This window comes from Sebastes fasciatus, chromosome 17 (assembly GCF_043250625.1).
Source record: "Sebastes fasciatus isolate fSebFas1 chromosome 17, fSebFas1.pri, whole genome shotgun sequence".
Lineage (NCBI taxonomy): Eukaryota > Metazoa > Chordata > Actinopteri > Perciformes > Sebastidae > Sebastes > Sebastes fasciatus.
In genome coordinates, this window is record NC_133811.1 from 1,327,391 (window position 1) to 1,353,708 (window position 26,318).

Sequence of the window (26,318 nt, forward strand, 5' to 3'; positions counted from 1 at the left end):
GAGATTTTTTACAGTAAAATTAGTTTTCTATTTTGTCCCCCTATTTTTATTTCTTTCTTTATGTTCTTCGTCCTCCTCTTCTTCAGGCTGCGAGGAGCTCGCCTCCCAGTTCCTGTCGCAGGAGATTGACGGACAGGCCCTGCTGCTGCTGAAGGAGGAGCACCTCATGTCCACCATGAACATCAAGCTCGGTCCTGCCCTCAAGATCTGCGCCCACATTAACACCCTGAGAGACTGAGGATGTCAGTGTTTCCATACATGTTCAAAGTCAAGCCCTGGGCATTTACCCCTAACTCCTGATCCTTACCCAGTTCACATGTGAACCTGGTTCCAGAGCAGTCCGAGTCCTGCAGGTGAATGTATGAGGTACAGTTCATTTTCACAACAAAGCCGAGGCTCTTTAGCTCTTAGTAGCTGCAGCTCTTCAATCTGTTGTTGATTTGTCCACTCGGAAGCACATTTTTAAAGTATTGTAAATCTATCAAAACACTACAGATTACCAACTAGATTTTGGTTGAAATAAATACACGTTCCCTAAAATGCTATTTCTGCCCAAAACCAGTGCTTGCAGTCAGAAATAGTTTTCACCAAGTGGTTTCATTTTGCTTTTTAGTTGCACAATTCCAGTCGTATAGCTGCATTGTAAAATCTAGAAATGCAGATTTTGAATGTATTTTCAATGCAGAAGTCACTGGTATTGTTTAAAAAGTTAGATCCATAGCACTTGCACAGGAATCCCACGTTATGTACAAAATAGGGCTGCTCTTTCCACAGCCTTTGACCTAGGCTGTGCTTATCTTATTTACATTTTTGTTACTGCTTTTCATTCATTGTATCATATTGTACAGGAAAAGTATTTTTGACAGATTTGCCCACTTCTTTGTATTCTTTTCTTTGAGAACAATGTTGCTTCTCATAGAGACAAACTCTCGTGGCTTTTTCCTGAAACGTGTTTTTGATTACAACTCTTGTTATTTAAGCCACGATCAGCATGACATTAGGACAGAAATACAGTAAAGAAACACGCAGAATTGAATTAAAGGAACAGTGTGTAGGAATATAATATTAATAAGTATGTTTTCTTTAGTGTATAATCACCTGAAACTAAGAATGGTTGTGTTTTTGTTACCTTAGAATGAACTGTTTATATCGACATACGGAGCGGGTCCTCTTCACGGAGCTGGCCGACATGTTTCTACAGTAGCCCAGAACGGACAAACCAAACACTGGCTCTAGAGAGACATTCATGTTTTCATGTCGGCCACCGTAGTTCTACATGCTTGGCACACGGGAGGAGTTTCAGTTGGTTGCAATCTGCAACCTCAGCGCTAGATCCTACACACTGGCCCTATAAAATTGATCCAAAATGTATAAAAGCTCAAAGACGACAGTTGATTTTATTTTCAAGTATTTTTGAAGGGATGATTTATAACTTTAATGTTATTTATGTAAAAACTAGTACTTTCAAAATGTGTAATCATTTTGTGAGAATAGGCATTATTGTTTTTAAATGATGGCACTTTTATTTTGGAAGTTGCCTATTCTACAGTTTACAGGGTACAGTTAAAGTACAGGGTACTGGCTGCAGAAATGCCAAATGAAACCCAAGTCCCTCGAGGTTCAGAGACTATTTCGTATTTCAGTGGGGCAAAAAAATACTGCAAAAATACTGATGTTGCGTCTAGTTTTCTCACATCCCAGCTGTTTTATTAACAGTTGATAAAACACTCCTGCAAAATGCTTTTCAAAAACATTGCGAGTTTTTCACCGGTGTCTCTAGCAGATGGAGCCTTTTTACGTTTTTTAACAGAGGACTTATTGTTGACTGTTATCTGCAAAACCTGTGACTATTTTGTTCTGTCACTATTTTCAACCAGCTGCTCCTGATTTTTAGGAAAGTATGTGTATGAGTGAAGGGTAACGTCATGGGCTTGATTTTGTGAAGTGACATAAAGTTCAAACGAAATGCTGGAACAGATGAAGAATCTTGAAGCTACATTCATGAACAAAGCCAGAAGGTTCGTAAAGAAAAACAGGCTGGTAGCCACATGTGGACCTAAAAAAACTCATACGTGAATCTGAATGAGTGCGTGAATGAGAGAAACTTAAACTATACTGTAATAAGTGTAAAATTTGCCTTTATATTTAAATGCACATTTGTTTGCTGGACTGCCTTGTTTAAGCTTTTGACTGTAGGAGTTTTCTCATGTTCCCTCTCTGTGAACCGTGTGGCCTTTCTCACTAGTCTCTACAGTAGGTTTAGATGAGGATTGTCTGTTTTTTAACTGCTTTTCATATCATTCCTTGTTTTATATTAGTGCTTACTTTTTTACAATTGTTATTTCAAGCAATGACATCTGTTGCCTTTCCCAAAAAGTGTGACTGAATAGTAGCGACCTTGATCAAGGGAACTTGCTGTCTTCCTCATAGCTTTGTCACATAGCGTGTTAACTACCAACAGTATTTACCTTTCTAGCTAGCTATCTTTGGCTTTATTGTTAGTGACTGTGACTATTACAGTATTTTCTTTCAAAAAGGATAATAATCTTTGATAGCTGTGTGTTTTATATTTCATAGTCGTCCCCGGATTTTGAAGTGTTTAAATCAGCAGATCCCTCGGCATATTGTGAAGACCAAAAAAAGCACTTGTACTGCGTTACAAGTGATGTGAGACACAATTTCTTAGTGAAATCATTGCAGGTCTGTGGTGATTCCCGGTGAAACATCTGTTAACAAGCAGACCCTTGCGACTTTGTTCATTCAATAATCGTTCTCCCAAAAAGTAGCACTTTTCTCACAAAATAAGTCTGCAAAAGACCTTTTTTAAATAAAGACGCTACTTCAAGATCAAAATGTGTTTGCTTGCAATAATCAGAAAATGCTAAATGTTGGAGGGACTGAGTTTGTCGAGGAGACGCTAACAATACTATCATGCAAATAAATAATCAAGGAACTGTTTTAATACTGCGACGCCTGTGTTTTTATTTTTGAAATGGAAGTCAACTGATCTACGAAGGTCACCGAACCCTGAGGAATGATTGACTCTTGTATAATGTTTAAATTTTTTATTTGCATGTCAGACTTTGCATGGATTGCTTTCAATATGCACCATTAGCTTCCCTGTCTGACACGTGACAATAGATCATTACAGGTTTATAGGGCAAGGGTTGTTTTCAGCATTGCAATGTTTAAAGTTTACCATTTGCAATCTTTGAATTTCGGGCCAGGTGTTGCACTGTATTCTGTGACCTGAATCATAACTGCAGTCCTTGAGAAGATCCTGTTAGGCTTAGGTAATAGGTGCCACAGAGATGATCTGTTAGGGTAAGGGTTAAGGTTGGGTTCATTTTAAGGTAAGGGGAAATACTGTATAGATTACAGAATACAGTGAGACATCTGCACGTACACCTCCGACACAAACTGCAAGTGTACCAGTCACTTGCAGATTGAATCAGCTTTTCTGACTTGGTAGCTAATTAACATTAATTCCAGGACTTTTGTCAAACTCCGTTTCCAGCTGACATTTTGTTCTTTTCTGGCTAAATTGTTTGATAATGACAAATAACCCTGCAAAAGGGTGTCAGTATGCATTTGAATACATGGTATCATGCTTATTCTGTGTCGTAATGATGCAAAAAGCTGCAGTTAAAGCTTTCAGGTCCAGCATCCTCATCATTGTATAGTGCAATATCATGGTCCTTTCATAGTGTACTGTTGTAAAGTGCACCCCCTGTCTTCTGCTGTTTTGCTCCTGAGAAACTCTGTGCATAAAACACTTCCATTAGTGTTTTAGATGACCACAGAAAAGGAAATATTTACAATCCATATATTACTCTTCAAATATTCAAAGTTTTAAATGTTCCAACAGTACAAACAAGTAACAATGTGCATTTTTCTGATAAAGTTTTTTCTTCATTCTTCCTTAGCAGCACCAATGTAGTCCTGACTGATGGCGCTCTCAACCAATCAGAGCACAGCATAGTTGTACGCCTCTCCATATCCCGCCTCCCTCAGGTACTTCTCAATGTTTAGTGGTTCAGGCACTCTGAGAACTGTCCTGCCATTGGCTGATTTCTCCCCCGCCTGAAGCGTTCTAATGAGCTCCGACATTGAGGGCCGTTGGTCGGGGCGCCAATTGCAGCAGACCTTAATAATGGAGTACCTACGGAATAAAGGTCAAAATAAAATACTGTTACGCAAAACAGAAAAACCAAGCCAAAAACACACATTTCTCTCTCCCCAGTTTGGAAACATAGTTAGCAGGTTATTCTAACATTGTAATAATGTGTTGTCGTTCATGAGCGATGTGACGTTGTCGACCATTGGATCTAACGTTAGCTTAACTGTTAACGTTAACCGTTAGCTTACCTACCAGTAACGTTAGTTTATCTAACGCTACTTCAATTCAATTCAAACTTTATTGCAGACTCAAGGTCCAGATAAGAAAAAATAATATAATACATTACAATACAGGAAGCACTATAAAAAGTCATGATTAAAAGATATCAAAGATATAAATATGAATATGGATATATACATACATCAATGCCTTACATATAAAGAACTATACCAGTGCCTCCACAGCTGTGATTGGTACCGTGTAGTGCTAAATCTGATGTTAGACAACTGCAAGATGATGTCATTCTCAGAGTCACATTGTACATTGTACATGATATTTCTTAATACAGTTTGAAAAGTATTTATGCCTGCAGACACGAACATGTCACCTGCACTGCAATGTCCTGGTCTTTTTAGTAATATTCTCATTGCATCATTATATGCGACCTGAAGTCTCTGTACGCTCGCTTTCTTTATAGTTTGTCCACAGATGGGCTGTATACAGCGGTGTATAATCTGCTCTGAACAGAGACATCATCACTCTCTCTGAACACACACTAAACTTCCGTGAGAGAAAGTTTGCTTGAGCATACATCTATAGCGGCATTGCCTATAAATATCATCTGTCATGTCTTCAGTAATGAAATGTCCAAGATATTCAACCTTATTACAGACACAAAGATTGTTGTCAGACAATTTGAAGTCTGTACATTTTAGACATTTGTCCTCCTTCGTTGTGCAGATCAAGACTAAACTCTTACTGGCATTGTGTTGGATATCATGTTCCACACCATACACAGAACATACACTGAGGAGCTGCTGAAGACCAGCGCTACTTGGACTAAAGACCACAAGATCATCAGCATACATAATATGGTTCACTAAAGTATTCCCAACCATGCACCCAGTATTACAGGCTTTCAATTGCTTGGAGAGATAATGCAGGGTTGGAAATTAGCAGCAGCCACCAGCCAAATGCTGCTCAAATATGCACGTGGCTGCTAGATTTGACCAGCCACAGTGGCAGGTGAACAAAAAAGTGAGATCATTTCCAACCCTGCTAATGTAACGCTAATGTTAGGTTTAAGCGCAACGTGAGCTACATTGAATCTAAAGCAAATGATTTGCCTTGGCTAATTCTGGTTAACTATGTTTGACATTTTAGTTAACGGTTACTAGCTAGTTTAAGTTGTTTAAGTTGATGTATAGACATTTCAATGGAATTGCATTGCTAGGCAACAGCTTGGGTCCATGTTTACTTCCTGGCAGCTGAATCATTCACCAGCGTACACTGCAACAGGAAATAAACTGGGACACACTTGGAAGAAAAATCTTGTGAACGTGTCAAGAGCAAGAAAGAGAAGCATGACATTTGATGCCAGCTTTTGATACTTGACAGTTTTTGATACTTGTGATACGGACTCCGATTGGGAGATGGTACTCAGAACATAAGAAAAGAAATGATCAGCCTAGGGTGAGGGTGAGATATTCCTCCTATCTCCACTACTTCAGACATAATGAATTCATCTTAACTTTAAACATTTTCATTTACAGATGATGGTGGGAAATCAACTGTTAACAGCATTGTATTGAGTTTAGGAATCTACATGCTCTATGACTACATGATTTTTGGCTGATGAAAACCCTTGCACACTAGTGTTTCCAGCATGCAAAGTTGGTGCTATACAGCATTATAATAACCGTTTTCTGCTGTTTGTCTTACAATGAGTTGGAGCAGGTGGCCGGCTGTTTGAGATGCTTCCCTCTTTGGAGATGCTGCAGAAGTTCAGTCCCCATGATCTTGGCAAACGGTGGGTCACCTGTATACATAGGAGTATCATATATAAGTTTGAAGTCTCTTTACTTCACAAATATGCACTCAACACAGAACCACAGGACATATTAATCTACATTTCTTAAACATTTGTTGTAGAGCATCTAGTCTGGCTGTATAATTAACTCCCCCCTGTTATATGAAAGGGAGTTCATATTAGGGCTGCATGATTTTGATTTTGAAAAAATGTATAATTGTGATTATTTTCTGATATTGCAATTGCAATATGATTTGTGATGTTAGAGGGAACGACCATTTTTACATAATTATTCTCATTTTTATTGAAAACCATGATGTTTGCGGTGATCTGTACCAAACCAAGATGTTTCCTTTAGTCTGTAGAATATGATGTGTAGGCCAGGACATCTCTGCAGCACCGCAATATTTCATTTGAAATGGTATTTTGACACACATTTTGCCTTTAACAAATATAGCACCTCCTGCAATATTGCGATTTTGATAAAATGTTGATTAATTGTGCAGCCCTATTTCATATTTATTCTTTGCTGGTAATTATAATCAAAATTCCAACTTTTTACTTAAATATTATGCAGTCCTATTCTATGATTCATAAAATAAACAACTTCTCTACAATAGACTTCTCTACAATAGAATTTAAAAACACCCACCCAATGTGACCATTTCATAGAGCAGGATACCAAAGGACCATCTGCCAAAAAAGAGTTAGAGAAGGGCATTATGTCAAAACATGTTGATTTCAGATTTTGATCCCAGATTAAACTACAGTATATACAGGTTATAGGTGCAAATTTGCATAAACATGCATACTTTTTATCTTGGTGAAACATGCTATTCATTACAAACATGTGAATATTAACATAATTCAAATAGATCAGTTTATTCAACATCCTGATATTAACTGGGATAATAATCAAGCTGAAACATCAAGTTCCCGCTTTGATAACTCTGGCTGGGACATTTCAATGACATGTTTTATATTCACTCATCTTCATTGCATTATTTCATATTGTTACAGAGGACTCGGACACTCACGCGTCACTGCTTTGACTGATGGCTCTTCTGCCCAGCACTTCAGGTGCCTGCCACTTCCTCATCTCCATGTCCTCTACTTCCCCCGGTGAAGCTGCCTGCGTTCTCCTGCGGTAGGCCGAGCCCAATCCCCACAGCTTCGCTGTCAGATCTCCACCAACCAGAACACTGCGAGCTGCCACGTTGCCATGGATGCAGCTCTGACTGTGCAGGTACTCCTAGAAAGACGTGCAGGTAAAGACAGGGTAATAAGAGGGATGCTGGAAATGAGGATGTTTTATGACTTGGCTGTGGAATAGTAGAAAAAGTAGCACTTCAAGGATACTACAAAAAATATGAAACATGAACATCAAGAAGTAACTTTGACATTTATAATGGTTTAATTCATATTTTTTCTAGAATTCATATATTCATATTTTGTTTAACAACATAACCTTAACCTGTAGAGTGAAGGCACTGTTCACACTGTTTGTGCTCTATAATTGAGACAAAAGGCAAAAACTGAGAGACTTTGCCACCAAATCCTAACAAATGAGGATGTAGACAGACTGGGAGACAAGCAGGAAGACATCATATGAATGTGGTCACATATACAGTATGTTGGTCCATGAAGCAGTGAGACAGACAGACAGACAGACAGCAAGCAGTTTAACTAACCAGAGCAGAGGCCACTTGTCCTGCCATGATGAAGATCCTCTTCTCTGTCATGTCACACGACGACTCTGAAACCAAGTTATCCTTCAGTGAGAGAGGAGGAGGAGGAGGAGGAGGAGGAGGAAAAGGAAAGGGGAAACATGTAAATGTTATTGTCAGTCTCCTTATGGTTGGATAGTAGCCTTATGAATCAGACTACCAGACTTGTCTTTTATGTAATGTGGTATATCTCTCACTCTGTCTGCATTCATAATGAGCTCCTACACCGGGCCATATGTGTGTCAGGCTTGTACAGTATGTCTGTGTCTTAGAAGTAAGTGAACATACCATACCTGCCACTGTCAAGTAAATATGGATACTGGAGTCTCTCCCTTTCAGTAGTAGTAGGATATATTGCCCTATACTGCCCCACAAAGGCAAAGTGCAGTAATTATTAACTACAGTATATTTTAAACCAAATAATTACCCTACTTTTTAAAATCTGTTGAATACTGTCCACTTCTGTGCCATTGGTTTTTGGGGGTAACAGATTTGATTTCCATTTTTCCATTTGGAAGGGTTTAAATTGCTTTAGGGCGGTTTTACAGACACCTCTCTAGGTTTTCCAGCCCATTTATATATTCAAAACTTTCATCACCAGTTTCCAGCTTGAAACCAGCTCATTCAGTTACACATGGTATTAAAAAGGTCTTAAATATTGCCATCTGAAATCAGCACATACCCTGCAGTTTGTAATGTAAACCACAGTGTAAACCTGTCTCTGAATAATATGTCTTCTTTGTCTTGATAATGAATAGATTACTGTACCTGTCGACATCTCCACAGGTACCCCAATAGGTCTCTGTGCTGCAGCTCCTCCACAACCATCATTAGGGGCGACTGCACTGAGACCACACCCAGCAGCTCAGGTAGGAAGGGGTGCTGCCCCAGTCCTGACACGAACAAGGCAAAGCCCAAAAAGTGCTGCTTCTCACTGCTGTTTGCTGTTTCTGAGGAAGATAACTTTTATTTAAGCAGGGAAGTTTCACAAGGTCACACAGTTACTGTACTTTAACCGTAAATATTTGATTTGACAAGTCACAAAAAATAAGGCTTCTGTGCTGTCAATCATTTGTAGCTTTTTAAGATCGAAAGTCACTCCATTTGATGTCCTTGAGACTATGGAAGCTCTGATGTGAAGCAAAACCAAGCAAATAAAAAAGTAGAAAACTCTAGTGTCTGTAAAGCAGTTACCAGACCATCCCTCGTATCTCTCTGTTGCTGAGAAGCGAGCAAAACCAAACCTTTGTCTGCACCTCAGACATGCAGTAAGCAGTTGGACCTCTTTGTACAGCCCACTTTACCTTTGAGCACCCTCAGGATGACATCCCTGTTGTCCATGCGGGCTCTGTAGAGGCTGGCTGTGTCATCAGGCTTGATGGAGAAGGACAGTGGCAGGACAGTGACCTGGCTGAAGGCTCCATGATGCCTCTCTGTGGACATGTGAGGTACTGCAGCCTGAGTTGGCCTGACACTCTGCTGCACTTGTTGAACTGACATTGGCAGCTCTTCATGTTCCAGTGGGTTTATCCCTGGGGGTGCTATTGAGAGAGAGATAGACACAGAGCAGAGCAGGATAATACATATGAGTGTAGTTCTTTGGAAAACTGAGTTACACTGAAAAATGAAACAAGAATAGGAATGACACAGAGACTTCTGCATGCTCGCTCACCATCAATGCCCTGTAGGTGATGTCTCTGGCTGTGCCGTTGTTTGTGTCTGTGTGATGAGCTGTGGTAGCGTTGAGGGACTGTGATATGTGCCCGCTTGCGTTCAGGACAATACCTCAGTAAGAGCATGTACAGTAAGGTGACCAGGGTTCCCAGGAGGAGCAGCGTAGGGACGATGATCACCCCCTGCAAATGCTCCCTTGCAACTAAGAGCGAAAGAGAGACGTTCATGTGTAAATGTCAGGTACAAGAGGAGGCAATGCATTTTTCAGACTTTATATTACCAATATTTTGTGTGCAAATTGACAAGTCGGTCTTATTAGGAAGACCCACAGTGGCAGGGCTCAACAATAAGGATTGCCTGTTTGCCCGGGGAAAGTGAAATTGCCACATAGGGCTAGTAAACCTATCAACTCATTGAAGTGGTAAAAAATAATTACATTGTTTTTTCCGGAGATACTGATGGAAGTAGCTGAGGAGTGAGCCATCTTGCTTCCTTCTCATCTCTGTTGAGAGTTGCACATGCGCATTACCGATCCCAGAAAATGGCGGCGGGTAAAAACTAAGTTTATGAGTTGAAGCGCAAGCGGGCATTCCAATTATCCTGGAAACAGGAGTTTAGTTGGGTGACGTTAGAGGATGTGGGCAGAAATCCAGATTCATTTACTTAGATAAAGATTTAACATGATAATTAACTTTAGCCTTTGTTTTTATTTTATAACTGCTAATAAATAAAACAATTTGTATAATATGTATGTAAAAATTGACTTTGGGCAAGTAGATTTCTGACCCACTTGCCCAACCGGTCAACTGAAGAAAAGCATTGACGTTGAATCCTGAGTGGGAATGTCCCCCTGTTTCTTCTATTCAAGTTAGGACAGTACTGAGACTGTCCTCCAGTCCTCAACACTCTTGTGAATTGTGTGCATGTATTTGTGTCTCAGACGGATGTTCACACCCAAAAATGTTCTAATTACACTGTGTGTGAGTTTGTGCAGGTTTGGTTTGGGTGTTCTGCTTGGGGTACTTTGACAGGATGAATACGTTGGCTGTTAAAAAGGCTGCACCCCCCAACAGGATGTTCTATCATCCACCATTTACACCAGTGTTGATATGTTGATGATGAACTAGATGACACTGTGATTTAACAAAGCACGTCAGTATTTGAGTGCAAATATCAATACCATCACTTTGTAGTTTTTAAGATATGTTTATTGCAATTAGGGCTGCCCCCTCTTAGTCGATTAGTCCACTAATCAGTCATTTTGGTCTAGTCGACTGAGATTTCTTTAGTTGATTAGTCATTTTTTATGCTTTTTCATGCTGAATGACTTATTTCTAAGAAACGTATGAGCACATCTCTGGTAAAAACAAGATTTAAAGTGGAGACAACAAAAAGAAAAATTGACTTTTAAATCAGATAACCACTCATTGTGTCAGCAATTAAATCATCAGTTCCCAGTCAAAAACTGGAGAACCTCAGGAATTCACACTGCTCAGTTATAGCCTAATCATATATCTGGACACACCACTAGCCCTGTTCTTTTATTTTTGTCCCTCTGATATGACTGTGGCATGTGGGCAGCATTTATCACAATTGCTCATCATTGTCATGCCATGCGTTGCTCACTGCCTCTGCCTCACTCTGCTCATAATGAAACAACTCTTGTCCTGCTGCATTGTTGCTGCATTGCCAACGTAACACAATTAAGCTGTAATTAGACACTAAGACTGGCCCGGGACGCTACAATGAGTCATGCATTGACATTCAGAGAATAAGAGATTCAGACTGCTGAGTCACTGATTACATGCATCTTCCTGTTGAGCAACTGAACTACTAGCTGTGCCTAGCAGGAAATACATCCATGTTTTCCTGGTTACACAAGTTCACTTTAACTCCTTCACTGGACTTCCCTGGGTCATTTTGTATTTATTCTTTTTATTGCTTTCATTTATTTATGCCTTTTATTTGATCTTTTATAGTTAGGCATATCCTCCATATTGACCCTTCACTGACAACCCTTTTAATACCATACTCTGGCTGTGGACCAACACCCCCTTGTGTAACATTACTACAATGCATGCCAGCTGTAGCAGTAGCCATCAAATCCATCATCCTACACACCTCCTGTTGTTGAAATCCTGATGTGAAACCAATGTTGTTAGAGAGAAGAAACTGGAATATAAAGCCACTGCTCAGTGTAAACATCAGGTTCTGGTTGGGCCACATTCTTAGGCGTGGTGAGGTTTTTGCAGAATGGTGTAAATCATTTCTTGTCGTTCCCATTATAGACTTGGTTTGAGCTTAAACTTTCAACACCTCTCATCCACAAAGACTCAATACAAGTCCAACATTGTATTTACATTTATGTTCTGTTGATAGATTGATGCCTTTTCTGTTGTCAGACTTATAGCTGAGTTTGTGCTGGGAAAAAAAAACATGCATGTGGGGTAAGGACAGTTTAAAAGGTGCTCAACAAAGACAAAAATGAAAGCATAGAACCAAAAGCAACCTGGACTCCAGAGGGTTAAATATCATTAAAGGGACTGTTTGTAACTTCTTACACGTATAAATCATTGCAGGTCGGTGTCTCATGGTCGCTCGCGTGTGGCTACGCTGTTCAGACTCAGACTCCAACACAAACTACAGTGAAGCACCAAAACCTCTTGGTTGTATCTAGTGAAGCCCGTCTGTTAAACAGTGTTGGCCGCGGTCGGAGGACGCGGGGGAGACCGTAGCTTTGGTCTCCAGGACCGGAGTCTCTGCTGTACTCTGCTCCTCTGCCTGCTTGCCTTCACTCAGCTCGCTCCACTCTCACGTGCATGCTGCACACTCCACACTGCAGAAGAGTTAGTTTAGCTCTGAGAATATCTAGTGAATGTACAGTGGACATTTGTGCAGAAATAACTGCTGCAGCTCCTCCAGACCAACAGAGGTTTCCCGTGTCTTGTGAAGTGACGGGGCTCCGCAGAGAGAAACGTTATCGTCTCCGACCAAAACTCCGGTGTCTCCCCTGTTCCCTCCGGCCGCGGTCGGGAGGCTGAGGCAGGAAAAGCCAACACTAGGATCAGCATTGATTCATGGAGAGACCTTCGTCTGGTCAGCTAACATTACTGCCAAGCAGCTGAAATATAGAGTGATATTGTGCTTTTAGCTGACGTGTGTCGCCTCACTGTGTTGAGCGATGCTCCTTCATGTCTATGTAGAGCGAGCGCGAACCCGACGCTGACTTTCGTTGACTTAACGGCCACAGGTGTCGCTGTTAACAAGACATTCTGATTCTTACAAACAGTCCCTTTAACTGCTATTTTAAAAAGGCATTTCTTCCTGCAAATAACGCAAAGTGTTGTGAGATCTTAGTTACAGTATCATGCGTTATAATGATGTTTGAAAGTAAAGCTTAATTAAAAAGTCACATGATTTTCATATGACACAGAAGTAAATAGTAACCATTTCCTGGTATGGTTGTTGAAAGGCTCCTCTAGGTAACATAATTATTAAATGTGTGGTCACAAGGACTTCCCAGCAGTATCTGTGAGTCACTGTTTTTATTCCATCTGATTGTGTAATCACACATCTCTTGGAGTTCCAGTATTTCATGTGACATTATCTGGAGGCTCATTGTAGTCACCGGCAGGAGACAGCACACAGTTTCTTGGTCATATAAATACAGAAATAACGATGTACTTTATGGTTGTCAAATTCCAATACATTGTACGATTTGAAGAGTTCATTTCTGTTCATTTCTTGAACGGCTTTGAACCAAACGTTTGGTTTTCTGATTGTTTACAAGGATAAATCATGTGACTGTAGGTGTCATGTCAGCATGAGCTCAGCAGAAACATTCACCGTTTGTCTGTTGTCTGCTGATGTAGGTTTACAACCAAAATGAGATAGCTGCTGGTGTGTAATGAAAATACACAGTAGGCAGCGAACTGACAAATGAGATGTTTAAGAAGATAAATAACCAAAGGCAAAATGCAAAAACCAGAAAATCAACTACTTGGCAAGATGAAATGTCTCCCAGTATGTGAAGGGAGAGGCCTGTTGATATATTTTTATTTTTATTTCTCCTGCTGATATATACGGTTAGGAAAGACACCCTGGCAGCATTTGAGTTCAGCTTGATGGCAGGAGACAGTGGACAGATTTAAAAGTAGAGGTACAGAAAAGAGGCTGATGTGAGGCGGGTAGTAATAGAGTAAGACTGAGCAAAAGGTAACAGAGAAAGGAAGGAATCTGTAATAGTGAAGAAGTAAAGGTTGAAACGGATAGAGTAGGAGGAAAGTGGAAGATAGAAACAGTAGAGGAAGCAACAGATACTGAAACAAGACTCAGTCCAAACCGAGTATAAGGCTGGACCGTGTATGCTCAGTCTTGGAATTTGTGGCCAAAATTACACAAATTGTCAGTAGTCATGTCTATAATGTTCATTTTATGACTACATGTCCACCAGGTCCAACGAGGACACTAGGAGACACGCTGCTCCACTCAACTGGCCGTTGAAGCGGTGACGGACCCTATCCTTGAATGCACCTGATTTCCTGGTTTTTGCTCGCCGTTTCAAACAGGAAACAACATGGCGGCAAATAACATAAACTTTCTGTTATTCCGTCTAAACAATCCACCAAAATCTACTCCTGAAAACATTTTAAGCCAGAAATAGGCGATGTCACTGCTGAATCTCGTTTCATTTTAGAACTAGATTGCCTAGTTTCACAGCTTGGTCCAATTTTGGTGAGCCAGATGTGTAGCGCTGGATGCATAACGCCGGATGTGTAGCGCCGGATGCGTAGCGCCGGATGCGTAGCGCCGGATGGGCTTATTTGCATAGAGTGGAGATTTTTCAACTTTACGCAAATACAGACCCTCACCAACTCGCTGCAACACTCCCACCATGCACTGGGTGACTGCTTCTCCTGCTTTCCATAGGGAATGAGTGGAAAGTGTTGAGACGCCCTCCGTCACCGGATCACCGAAAAAGCAACAGCCAATGAGGAAACTCCAACACTCGGTCGACCAATCGTGTAACTTCATCACTCAGTCACTCAGTGACAGACTTTTGCATTTGTAGGGCTGGTCTTCTGTGTTCCAGCCAAAGCAAAATAGTATAAAGTACAGATCTGAAATATCAGGTTGAGCCAGTATTTTCCCCACAGCCGTTGTTGTTGCTGGAATATCGGCATGATTGAGGTTTGCAGAGAAAGCTCAGGACATTTGCAGAAAAGAATGTGAAGAGGGGAAGAGAAGTAAAGGAGGGGGGAGAGGGAAGACGGGTTGAGGAGGAAGGATAGGATAGGAGGGGAGAAAGTGTAGGTGATGATGAGAAAGAGAGACATGAAGAGTTATGTCCTTACTACAGAGGTTGTCGTCCGGTGCACACAGATTATCGAGCGTGGAGTTGGATGACGAGTTGGATGACATGCTGGACAGGAAGAGAGGAACATAGACAGATCAGCATTACCTCTGCTCAGCAGCCACCCTAAATCCTCTAATAAGCCTCTCATAACTCTATATTCAGTAGTAAAGTAGCCGGTTCACATTTGAACTGTGCTTTAAGAGCTATCAGTAAACAGCAGAGTGCACGCCGAGAAGGATGTCGACTATTAGTGATCAACTTTAAGAACATTTTAGAGAATGTAAATATTGACTGTGGCCTTTTCTAATCTATACTTACATAGCAAATATCAACTGTGACCTTCTTTATCTGGACTGGCATAGCAAATAGAAATGCTCGTTGACTTGTTTTCTATGTGTATAGTTAACCAGCTATCGGTTACATAGATAATAGAGGAGCAGAGATCAGCATTACCATTGCTCAGCAGTGACCCAAAATCCATAAAAGCCTTGAAAGGATAACCCGGCATTCAGCAGCCCATTAAACTTCTCAAATCACACACATGATATGCCAGATATATTTGATCTGAACATTTCCCTAGAACTGTTAAGGTCTCATGTCAGTAGTATTTTTACCATACAGTATATTGTCATTTTGGTTATAGAAGGAGTAGCTGATCAGTTGGTTCTTAGATTTGAGGATGATTGTTTGTTTGTCAGTAAAATGTGATTTTGAGCTTCAGGGAGAATCTAGTAATATATCTTAATAATTTAAAAAAGACAGCAATAAGGCTTTTGTCATGGCCGCTAACTAGCTACAGACATGTTCAGGTAAAAGGGATATAAGTTGTCCTCTCTGTTTTTTCTTCTTGATAATGTGAAGGACCAGAGTGAGCCAATCATCCTGCTAACTTGCCTTTTCAACTAGTGTCATCATGGAGTGATTTTGCTATTGCATGTACAGCTGGTAGTGAAGTATGGAACTAAAAGGCTCTTGAAAAAAAGTTTTATTGTTGCTGACATGCTCACTAATCTTTATATACTGTAAGCAAACGGTAACTTGACTATCAAAGAAAGACTGTAACTGTAAATCAACTCAGTGGTACAACACAATAATACAAAGGGAAGTGAACACAGGAGTTGCCGGTCTACTGTTGTGTCGATCGGTTCATTTCTTTGTGTTATTGTTTGACTTTTTGTGTGTTAAACAGTTAGTTTGGATTCACCAAAGTCACACAATGACACAAACTAACTAACCGATGGAGGCAGCGGTAGACCAGCAACTTCAGTGTTTTGCAATGTAAAATGACTGTTTTTGTCAATGTCATGTTCTGGCTGTGCCAGCCTCTTATTATTTACTTTTGTGATTTTGGATTTGTTGTATTTTTAGATTATTCCGGTGTTTCCTGTTTTATTTTGGTAATTCACTCCTCCTGTGTCTTGTCTGGTTCTATTTCATTCTTACTGACCGCCAGAGGACGGTGCTTTAGCACTGGATATCTCCATCTCGCATATGCGCAGGTCGAGTAATTATACCAACAAAGTCACCTGTGACCATGTGATGACGTATGGCGCATGCCCCAGTATAAAACCCCTACGTCATCACGCAATCTGTTCCTTCTATCTTCTCGCCAGCGAGTATACTGGTAGCAGGTCAATCTGGCTCGTCGCTTGTAGCTTCGTAACCTGAGGGTTGGTGCCTCGTTCTTACGTCCACCAGAGGCTGCGACAAGCTTATATTGAAAGAAAGAAAGGAAAAAAAAAAAACTTTATTGTTTTCGGCGAACGGACAGCGGTGTTTCACCGTTACGGTTTGTGCTGAACTAACGTTACTATCCAGGTGAGTAGCCGGCGGCTCGCCGGACCCACCTGGTCCTTTTCCTGTGTTGTTAGCTCTCTGCTCTCGGAGGAATGCGACATCAACAGTGAGTACATTGTTTGAATCAGTTAAAGCTACTGCATGATAGCTGAGCTACTGCATGATAGCTTTTGTTTACAGCCTTGTTAAATTAAGCAGACAGTGCCTGAGTGGGCTGCTGCCATATGATTGCTTTTATTTAAAGCCTTGTTAGGTTAAGCAGACAGTGCATGAGTGCGCTGCTTCCATATGATAACTTTTGTTTAAAGCCTTGTTAAGTTGATCGCTTGTTAAGTTCATCGGCCAGTGCCTGAGTGCGCTGCGGCCGTATGAGTGCTTTTGTTTAAAGTGTTATTAAGTTCATCGGCCAGTGCTTGAGTGCGCTGCCGCCGTATGAGTGCTTTTGTTTAAAGCGTTTCAGAGGCACGCTCCGCCACGGTAGCAGCCTAGCTTGTGTGTAGAACAGCGGCACTGTGTTTTCGCGGTTGCCAGCTGGCATAGTAAGATAATTGTGTACTGTTGAGTTCGACAGTAGCTGTTAATAGTGACAGCATAGTATTAGCTGTGTACTAATATTGTGGATGACATGTTGGGCTCGCATGTCTGTAACACCTGTATGGCCCCCCTCCACACTGAGGATGGCCATGATCAGTGCCCTGCCTGTCTGGGGATTGAACACCTCAGAGCAGGTGTCTCTGACAACCCCTGTATGTGCTGTAGCTTTATGCCACTGTCTGTGAGAATGGCTAGAATTGCAGAGATAGGTGGTGATACTGGGCTGGCCCCTGCTAGTGGGCCTGCAGACCCAACAACATCTAAGAGACGCAGGGCGGTCTCACGTGGTCCACCAAAAAGACTCAAAAGAGTGGACACTTTAGCTCTCAAAGTCGGCAGTCTGTCATCAGAGTTTGCCCAGATTAAAGAGCTCCTGTTCAATCTCCAGCCTGTTAATAGGAGGCCAGTTACCGGTGGTGACTCCGCCACAAGGGACTCGCCTTCTCAGGATGATGATGATGATGATGTACTATCAACTGCAGCCTCCTGCAGTTTGTTTACAGACATGGGGCAGGACGTGGAGAAAGCCACAGCCTCTCAAGCCTCTGATGCCTTTTCTCAAGGGTCTGATGGCGGATCATTACATGGGTCAGCAGCTGGCCATGCCACAATGAAGCCAGCAATTCGGATGGCTTTAGCACGCCTGGGGCTGGACGAAGCGCCGGTTACAGCAGCTCCGTCAAGCGCCTTTTTCAGGCAAACGCCACAGTCCACTGCCTTTTCAGTCCCTCCTTCTAAGCCCTATATTGAAGAGCTCCAGAGGTGCTGGGCAGACCCTAAGTTGTTTTCCCATCACACCAGTGATTGCAGAAACTTGGCTGCCATGCAGGAGGCAGGTAGCTATGGGTTAGACCGTATGGGCCCGGTCGAGCCTGCCATTGCCTCTTTAATAGTATCCCCAGATGAGGCTCTCAGAACTGATGCCCGCTGATGCTCAGTGTCGACTGACCGATGATCTCCTTGCAAGGAGTTATAACATAGCAGCACGAATGGGGCGTATGGGCAATTCATTTTACCACCTCATCCTGGCTCTGTCTCAGAGCCTGCAGGAAACTGGTACGGACCCCGCTGCTCAGACCCTCAGTGATGCATCCCTTCAGGCATTTGCTTTCATGTCTAGGGAGCTTGGAAGGTTGATGTCAACCATGACGCTGGCACGCCGCCAGGTCTGGCTAGCGCAGTCCCCTCTGGCGGAGGGGTGTCGTCGCACCCTCCGTTCCCTTCCAGTGGTTCCGGGGCAGATGTTTGGGCCGGCTGCTCAGCAGGCACTAGAGCGTAGTGCACAAGCAGATCAAGCCAGGCAGCAGTTTGCTGGCCTGCGGCGGGGCCCAATTCCAAGGCAGAGGGATCTTTTTACACCTGGTCCCAGCCATTCTTATCCACCTGCTCGCCCAGGTGGACGAGCTAGAGCCTCTCGCTATTCTGGGCAATATGATAAGCCGCGGCAGGCTCTTTCCCGGCCGGCTTTTCAGATGCCAAGAGGACCAGCCCCCAGGTTTCGCCCCCCTAAAGGCTTTAGGGGGCGGGGGGGTCGGACCTGAGGCTCGAGGGGCCGGTGTCGGACACTTCTCACAGCAGCACCTCAGCTACTGGGAGAGGGAGACCACAGACCCTTGGGTGGTGTCCACTCTGTCCAAGGGATACACGTTACAGTTCCGATGCCGGCCACCCACTTTCTGCGGGTTCAGAATGTCTGTGGTCACAGATCCCGCAAAATCCCTGGCCCTCAGCCAGGAACTAGTAACCCTCATAGAGAAAGACGCCATAGAGCCTGTAGAGTGGCATACACGGCTCAGTGGGTTTTATTCAGTGTATTTTCTAATTCCGAAGAAGGATGGCGGGTTCCGCCCAATCCTAGACTTGAGAGGGTTGAACAAGTTTTTAAAGGTCCGGCCATTCCGCATGTTGCGGATGACGGATGTTCTCCAGTCAATTGCACAAGGGGCCTGGTTTGTATCAATAGATCTCAAAGATGCCTATTTTCATGTGCCTATTGCCCCCCACCACAGGCAATTCCTAAGGTTTGCCTTTCGAGGACGGGCTTACCAATTCAAGGTGATGCCTTTCGGTCTCTCACTGGCCCCTCGCATTTTACGAGGTGCGTGACAGCTGCTCTTTCCCCCATGCAAGCCAGGGGTTTGACAATCTTGCCGTACCTGGACGATTGGCTACTCATTTCTCCAACTGTGGAGCACGCAGTCAGAGACACAGCTACGCTCTTAGGTCATGTAAGCCAGCTGGGCCTTACAGTGAACTACACCAAGAGCAATCTTACGCCCAGTCAGCGGGTAGATTACCTGGGCATGACACTCGACTCACAGTCAATGAGAGCATTCCTTTCCCCAAAGAGAGTGGAGGCTATTCTGCAACTTATCGGTTGCTTCCAGAGGGGCAGGGTTTTGAAGTACGGCCTCTTTCTCAGGCTGCTGGGCATGCTGACAGCAGCATCCATGGTCGTCCCTCTGGGTCTTCTTTCCTTACGGCCCCTTCAAATCTGGGTCAACGGACTCCACTTGGACCCCAAGTGGCACAGGGGCAGGAGCGTGAGAGTGTCCAACTCTTGCTGCCGAACATTGAAGCCGTGGAGGAGCAAGGTGTATCTGACCACGGGGGTTCCTCTGGGGGTAATCCCCTCCCGTCGAGAGGTTGTGGAGACAGATGCCTCACTTTTGGAATGGGGTGCAGTCTGGTAGCGCAGGACCATCAAGGGCCGATGGAGCGTGCAGCAGAGGTTAGAACACATAAATGTGCTCGAACTCAGAGCAATATATCTGGCACTACGACATTTTCTCCCAGTACTGAAGAACCGGCATGTACTCGTCCGGACAGACAGCACATCAGCGGTATATCATATCAACCATCAGGGAGGCACCAGGTCCAGGCAGAGTCTGCGAGTGTCACAGCAGCTCCTTACGTGGGCATTTCCCCACTTCCTGAGCCTCAGGGCCGTCAGTTCTTGAAGGGCGCACAGAGGCTTAGACCACCAAGAGTCACTGTAGTGCCATCATGGGACTTGAAATTAGTGTTAAGGGTTCTGTGTCAACCCCCGTTTGAACCGTTGGAACAGGCAGAACTGAGGTGGTTGTCTGCCAAGACAGCATTTCTGCTTGCCATCACATCAGCGAAGCGAGTGGGTGAACTTCACGCCCTATCAGTGAGCGAGATGTGCATACGTTGGTACCCAGATGGTTCAGGGGTTACTCTCCTACCAAATCCATCCTTCATGCCAAAGAGGGTGCCTCCCTCGCATGTAAACCAAGCCATTGAATTGGCGACATTCAGTCAGCCAGGTTCATCTGAGGGGCCAGAGGAACCGTCAGTGCTACTGTGCCCGGTTCGGGCACTCAAAGCGTATGTGGAGGCCACTGCCAACTTACGTAAAACTGACCAACTTTTTGTTTGCTATGGGGGCTGTAAGAAGGGCGAACCCCTATCAAAACAGAGACTATCTAATTGGATTGTGGATGTGATTCTACATGCTTATAGGTCAGAGGGCTTGCCTCTACCTAGTAATGTGAAGTGCCACTCTACTCGGAGTGTGTCCACATCTTGGGCAGCCTTGAAAGGAGTCTCTCTGCAAGACATCTGTGCTGCGGCGACCTGGGAGTCTTCATGTACCTTTGGTCGCTATTACCGTGTTAATGTGGCTGCTCCGCACGCTGTGGCAACAGCCGTCCTATCAACGGCTTCCATTCCTTAGTGCGGTAAGCATTCCTCGTGACTTTGCTGGTATAAGTCATCCAGTGCTAAAGCACCGTCCTCTGGCGGTCAGTAAGAATGAAATAGAACGTGAGTTACGGATGTAACTACGGTTCTATGAATTCTGGATGACCGCCAGAGTTGTCTGTCACTCGGAATCTGGGCGAGAAGATTCTGAAGGAACAGATTGCGTGATGACGTAGGGGTTTTATACTGGGGCATGCGCCATACGTCATCACATGGTCACAGGTGACTTTGTTGGTATAATTACTCGACCTGCGCATATGCGAGATGGAGATATCCAGTGCTAAAGCACCGTCCTCTGGCGGTCATCCAGAATTCATAGAACCGTAGTTACATCCGTAACTCACGTTTTACTTCCCTCCTTTGTTTGTTTTCCCGCCTTTTGTTGATTGTCTGCCCCGCCCTGATTTGTTTCACCTGTGTGTAGTCATGTATGGTATTTAAGCCTGTGTGTTTCCCCTCTGTCCTTGTCGGTTCGTTTGTCTCTCCAGCCCCGTCTACCTTGTCCTCCGTGTTCCTTATTTCCTCCTGCTCTAATCCTGGTGTTCCTCGTGTTTTCCCTGGTATGTGATTTTTGGTTTTGGTCCTCTGTTTGGTTTTTGTTGTTTGTTTCTATTTGTTGTTTTGTACTTGGTTCCCCTCCCTGCCTTTTGTGTTTTGGATTTGTTCAGCTCTATTAAAGCTCGCTTTATTTTCAAAACTACCTGTCCTGCCTGTCACTCTGCGTTTGGGTTCCCTCTGAAAACTCCACACACGACAGTCAATGGAGTCTGGTGGTTTTGAAGAGAGCATAGATGGATATAAGGACTGTCTGAAGGCAAGATAAAGCGGTGAAAATATCCTAAATGTAGTGTACACTTAAACTGATATGGATTTCTTTTTTTAAATATGTATATATTCCCGTGCTGGTATTGCTGTCTGCTTCTCCAAACTGGGGGCGTGGCGAGCGTCATCTACAACCCCACTTCAAAAAATCCTAACTATGCCTTTAAAACATAACCGATGGAGAACATGAAGTTAGAGATGAAGTGAGAGAGTGTACTGAATGGGAGGGTTTCTGTGTCTGTGTACTTGTATGCAAATTTTGCCTGAGCACATTATATCCTGTAGATTAAAACTTTTGCCCCAGGTCTTTTCAAAGAAGCATATTTTACACAACTCGTAGATCTTATATTCTAATCAGGAGGATGGAAGGACACCCATTTTTGAGGATTGAGGGACACACACTGCTGCTTCCGGGGTGCCCTGAAAACCACCGTGTACAAGTAGAGGCACGTATACTGTTGTCCTCCTGTCCATCCAATTTGTTTAACAAATGAAGACAAGAGTGAGATCTGTCTGCCTGAGGGTTAGAATCAAAACACTGCTAGCCTGAGATTCAGGTGTTCACAACCATAGCAGGCCAACAGTAATGCTACAGGTAGCCTGCTCCCTAACCAACCTGTCACTCACTATAACCTTAGTACTCACCAAGTGACACTCAACTAATACACAGTTCATGAAGAAACAGAAACGAGGTCAAGCTAACAGATAATCAACCAGTGTTACATGTAGACATGTTATCAACCTGGGCAAATACCAAAGTGCTGTGTCACATAAAGTAAGGAAATAACCATTGTGTAACTCCAGACGAGAGAGACAGTTGGCCTCCTCACGAAAATCACTTTGCTTTCTTCAGTTTTAGATCATTTATAAACTCTGTAAGATTAAAACAATACACAGCTTTGTTGAACAGAGCATTCTAATTGGCCATTACACACATTTTGAGCCTGTTATTTCCAAATCATGTTTTTCTTTGTCAGTGACTTCTTAACCTGTTGTGTGACTTGGTCACTGCAGACTGTCCTTATCAACTATTGGGCTATTCAGGCTACATCCACACTAATACTCCGTCCAATCTCCGTCCAGACAAGAGATTTAGGGCTGTTTCAGAATTAATCTCCATTCATACTACCACACCAGAAAACGCATATCACATGACCATTCGCGTGCCGTGTACCGGTATAAACAGGAAGCAGCGCTGGACACGGGAATTGATTCAAACCGCTCAAATAACAGCTTTCCTCCTGTGAAAACGTCTCCATTTTAGGGGATTGAAAATGCCGGAGTAGTGTGGACGCTAAGCATTAATGTAACAAAAGTTGTGCGTTATAAAGGGACTGTATGTAAGATACAGAAATGCTTGTTAACAGCGACACCTGAGGCCGTTTAGTCAACAGTGAGGCGACACACGTCAGCTAAAAGCACAATATTGCTCTATATTTCAGCTGCTTGGCAGTAATGTTAGCTGACCAGACGAAGGTCTCGCGGCCAACACTGTTTAACAGACGGGCTTCACTAGATACAACCAAGAGGTTTTGGTGCTTCACTGTAGTTTGTGTTGGAGTCTGAGTCTGAACAGCGTAGCCACGCGCGAGCGCGCATATGCGAGCGTGCATGGGATACCGACCCCGGTGATTTATACGTGTAACAAGTTACAAACAGTCCCTTTAAATTACAATGTATTAGTGTAGATGTAGCCTTAGCTTCTATTGACATCGCTCTAAATGAGTGTTCTATGTCAATGAAATACAAAAAAGCACTAATGTAAATTAGCACGCCTTTGTCTATGAGCAGCTTATGTTGTCAGTAGGGATGCACCGATGCCCGATGCCAGTATCGGGTATCGGGTCCGATACTGTGCTCATGCACTCGTACTCGCAAAACGGCTCAGATACAACGGCACTGATACCACTTTACAGCAGCGCGGCGTTAACCTCTCGTCACCATCTCTCGGGTCCTCAAGCGCCACTTCCCCGACGGTGCGGGTGAGATGCGCCCGATGCCGCGTGCGCCAGCCCTCACTTTCATTGCACCACGTGGTTTTGCTTGCACCCTCTGACTCGTCGTGTTTCAAGACGGGTCGGGTGGGTTGCGGACAACGCCACAGACCCCTGGCGCCTTTTATGTGGTCTGCAGCACGACACGGTTGGGGCGCACTGAGGACAGTCCGCCCCGGTCGACAGTCGCACCGGGAGCAGGGAGCCCCGTCATGGTGAGGCGAGGTCCGGGTGGATAGCGCTGTAAAGCTGCGGCCGACCTAGAGCCGGTCGCGGCGCACCGCCTCGTATGCGAGACTCCCCAGCTTGCCCTGTGTCGCTCACACCCTCCAACTGGCTGTTAACGAGGGTCTTTTGGCACAGAGAAGTACTCATATCGGTACTCAGTATCGGCGAGTACCCAAATGTAAGTACTCGTACTCAGTCTGAAAAACAGTGGCATCGGTGCATCCCTAGTTGTCAGTCAAATAATGCTTAAAAATGATTCTCATGCCTACCTTGTCCTTTTCTGTCATCTGAAGAAAACCCAGTTAAACACATGTAATGTAGACTACAGGCCGTTGTAGTGATGTAATGGTATTAGCCTCAGAGCGATGACACTTGTTCACGACAAACGTACGTGACAGTACAAGTACAAAGTGTGGAGTCTCGTTTCATGTGGTAATGCAGGAGCATCCACACCTCACAGAGCACGGAAACATCTTATTACAGTGTACTCTCGGTGTGACACATACACACTCCCTTACAGTCACACTGGTATGTAGTAAGCATTTTTTAACACAAAACACAGACGCTGCCCTTCACACTTTAAGAATAGATGTCACTGAGCCCGTTTGTCTGCATTCTTCACCCACATTCACATGCTGCAATAACACTCCTGCATCAACACACACATTCACAATTAAAGATTTGCTACCTCTCACCACAAGAACAGACACTAGAAATATGCTGTTAAAGACACACAGACATGTGTAAATACACACAAACCAAATGGTGGGTCAAAACACATATTAAATGTGTAAGGATACTTATATCTCATAGGATGATACCACAAACATTGAAGTTATACCATCTACTCACACAAACGGCACTGTATGTGGATGTGCACACATTGTTTTTACACATTAAGTAATGCGCTTCCATGTACACATACAGAATAATAATACAGCACATAGACGCAAACACATATTGGGATATAAACGTTCATATTTTGAGTTTGATTTCAGCAGGAGGCATATTGAAAAACGTGTAAATCCAGCTCATCTTAATGAAGCTGCAGACTTTCAGTCACACATCTACACTTTTTAATTTGCCTCAACAGTTTTATTTTTTTCATCTTACCTGGCCGACTCTCTGGGGACGGTTCAGGTGTCGAACTCTGTGTGCTCCTCTTATCCAAAACATGCAGTTTGCTGTCCCTGCAAGCCACACACTAGAAGTGTAGAGTTGTAAGACAAATTCAAGTCCACCCTCTCAGTTTTCATGTTTTGGTAGTTGGTTTGCAGTATATAGTGATATCCATATTTCCAGTGAAGATACTGGTGATTAGTATCTCTGTTTCTATTTTGCTGTCACCAGCACAGTGTGCTTTCTCACTTGTGTCTTTCCTTTCTCTCTCTCTCTCTCTCTCTCTCTCTGGTTGGCCACACCCACCCCTTCAACACATTTTCCTTGCCACTCTTATCACCTGCACACACCTTGCACTCAGTATTATATTTGCTATGTGCATGTAATTGTGTGCCTCTGTTCATGTGTTTGTTGTGTATGCGTTGAGTTTCCAGACAGCTGTCTGTATTTGTCAACTTAACAGACTTGGGGTTACTACAGTAGGAGGAGGGACGTATGTTCCTGTCACCCATGATGCGTTTAATAGAGCGTGCAGCAGCTCCAGGATTCATTAGAACAAACACCGTCCGTTCAGTCCCCGGCTAGTGGCAAAGTAAACACACAGATGGCTAACGTAAACTATAAACCGACGCCACACGTGAGGATTAGAAGATAAGAATTTGTTATATTGACCGGCTTTCAGAGTTTCAACAGTTTGGTTGAATTTAGTGTACTCTTGCCCTGCTGTAGTTTGTAGCTGGCTTTTATTATAGAACTGATGACTGTCAACTTAGATTGTATAGAATTGTTTTCTCCTCCGGTGCGGACGGAACTTAATTGCGCTCCATCTCTATGGACCCAGTAGTAGAGGTGAAGTGATGCCCTCTATGTCTTTGGAGCAGTTGGCCAGGCATTACACGTTTGAAGTATATTAAAGAATGGCCTCTGTGATCACACCTCTTCCTAACTGGACGCGATGCGAACGAGTAAACATCAGATTGTTTCAGTTTTTTCCAATGAAGATGTCCTAACCTGCTCTATGCGTTAGCGAACAGGCGACTTGTCGCTTGTTTGTAAAAATTGCACGCCCTGGCTCTATTTACTCTGAAGTTTTGCGCCCCTCCAACCTGTTTTCATTGGTCAAAATCAACAC

General features: G+C 43.4%; 2 protein-coding genes across 16 annotated transcripts in view; one reads left to right on the forward strand and one right to left on the reverse strand.

Annotated features, from left to right (window-relative positions):
• The window catches only part of LOC141754064 (polyhomeotic-like protein 1), a 25,825-nt gene extending 18,520 nt beyond the window's left edge, over positions 1-7,305 (forward strand). For 12 of the 13 annotated variants that reach the window (XM_074612870.1, XM_074612874.1, XM_074612872.1 and 9 more), the window contains one exon: positions 87-2,962. In XM_074612870.1, coding sequence (XP_074468971.1) covers positions 87-238 — 152 coding nt within the window. In that variant the 3' untranslated portion in view covers positions 239-2,962. Of the gene's footprint in view, positions 1-86; positions 2,963-3,929; positions 4,015-6,067; positions 6,150-7,169 lie in introns of those variants that run through there. The other variant, XR_012590555.1, reaches the window with a different exon arrangement.
• Positions 3,051-25,455, reverse strand: styk1a (serine/threonine/tyrosine kinase 1a). Of its 3 annotated transcripts, none has more exons than XM_074612886.1 (10): positions 25,181-25,455; positions 14,905-14,972; positions 9,549-9,752; positions 9,181-9,417; positions 8,645-8,826; positions 7,841-7,921; positions 7,187-7,401; positions 6,802-6,842; positions 6,062-6,158; positions 3,051-4,162 (listed from the first exon to the last, which is right to left on the reverse strand). In XM_074612886.1, exons 2-10 carry the CDS (start codon positions 14,969-14,971, stop codon positions 3,967-3,969), a joined length of 1,320 nt encoding a protein of 439 aa, XP_074468987.1. In that variant the 5' UTR covers position 14,972; positions 25,181-25,455; the 3' UTR covers positions 3,051-3,966. The 3 variants fall into 3 exon arrangements, with proteins under 3 accessions (XP_074468987.1, XP_074468989.1, XP_074468990.1); XM_074612888.1 differs by lacking the exon at positions 25,181-25,455 and adding an exon at positions 24,337-24,940; XM_074612889.1 differs by lacking the exon at positions 14,905-14,972.
• Positions 25,456-26,318: the final 863 nt, after the last annotated feature.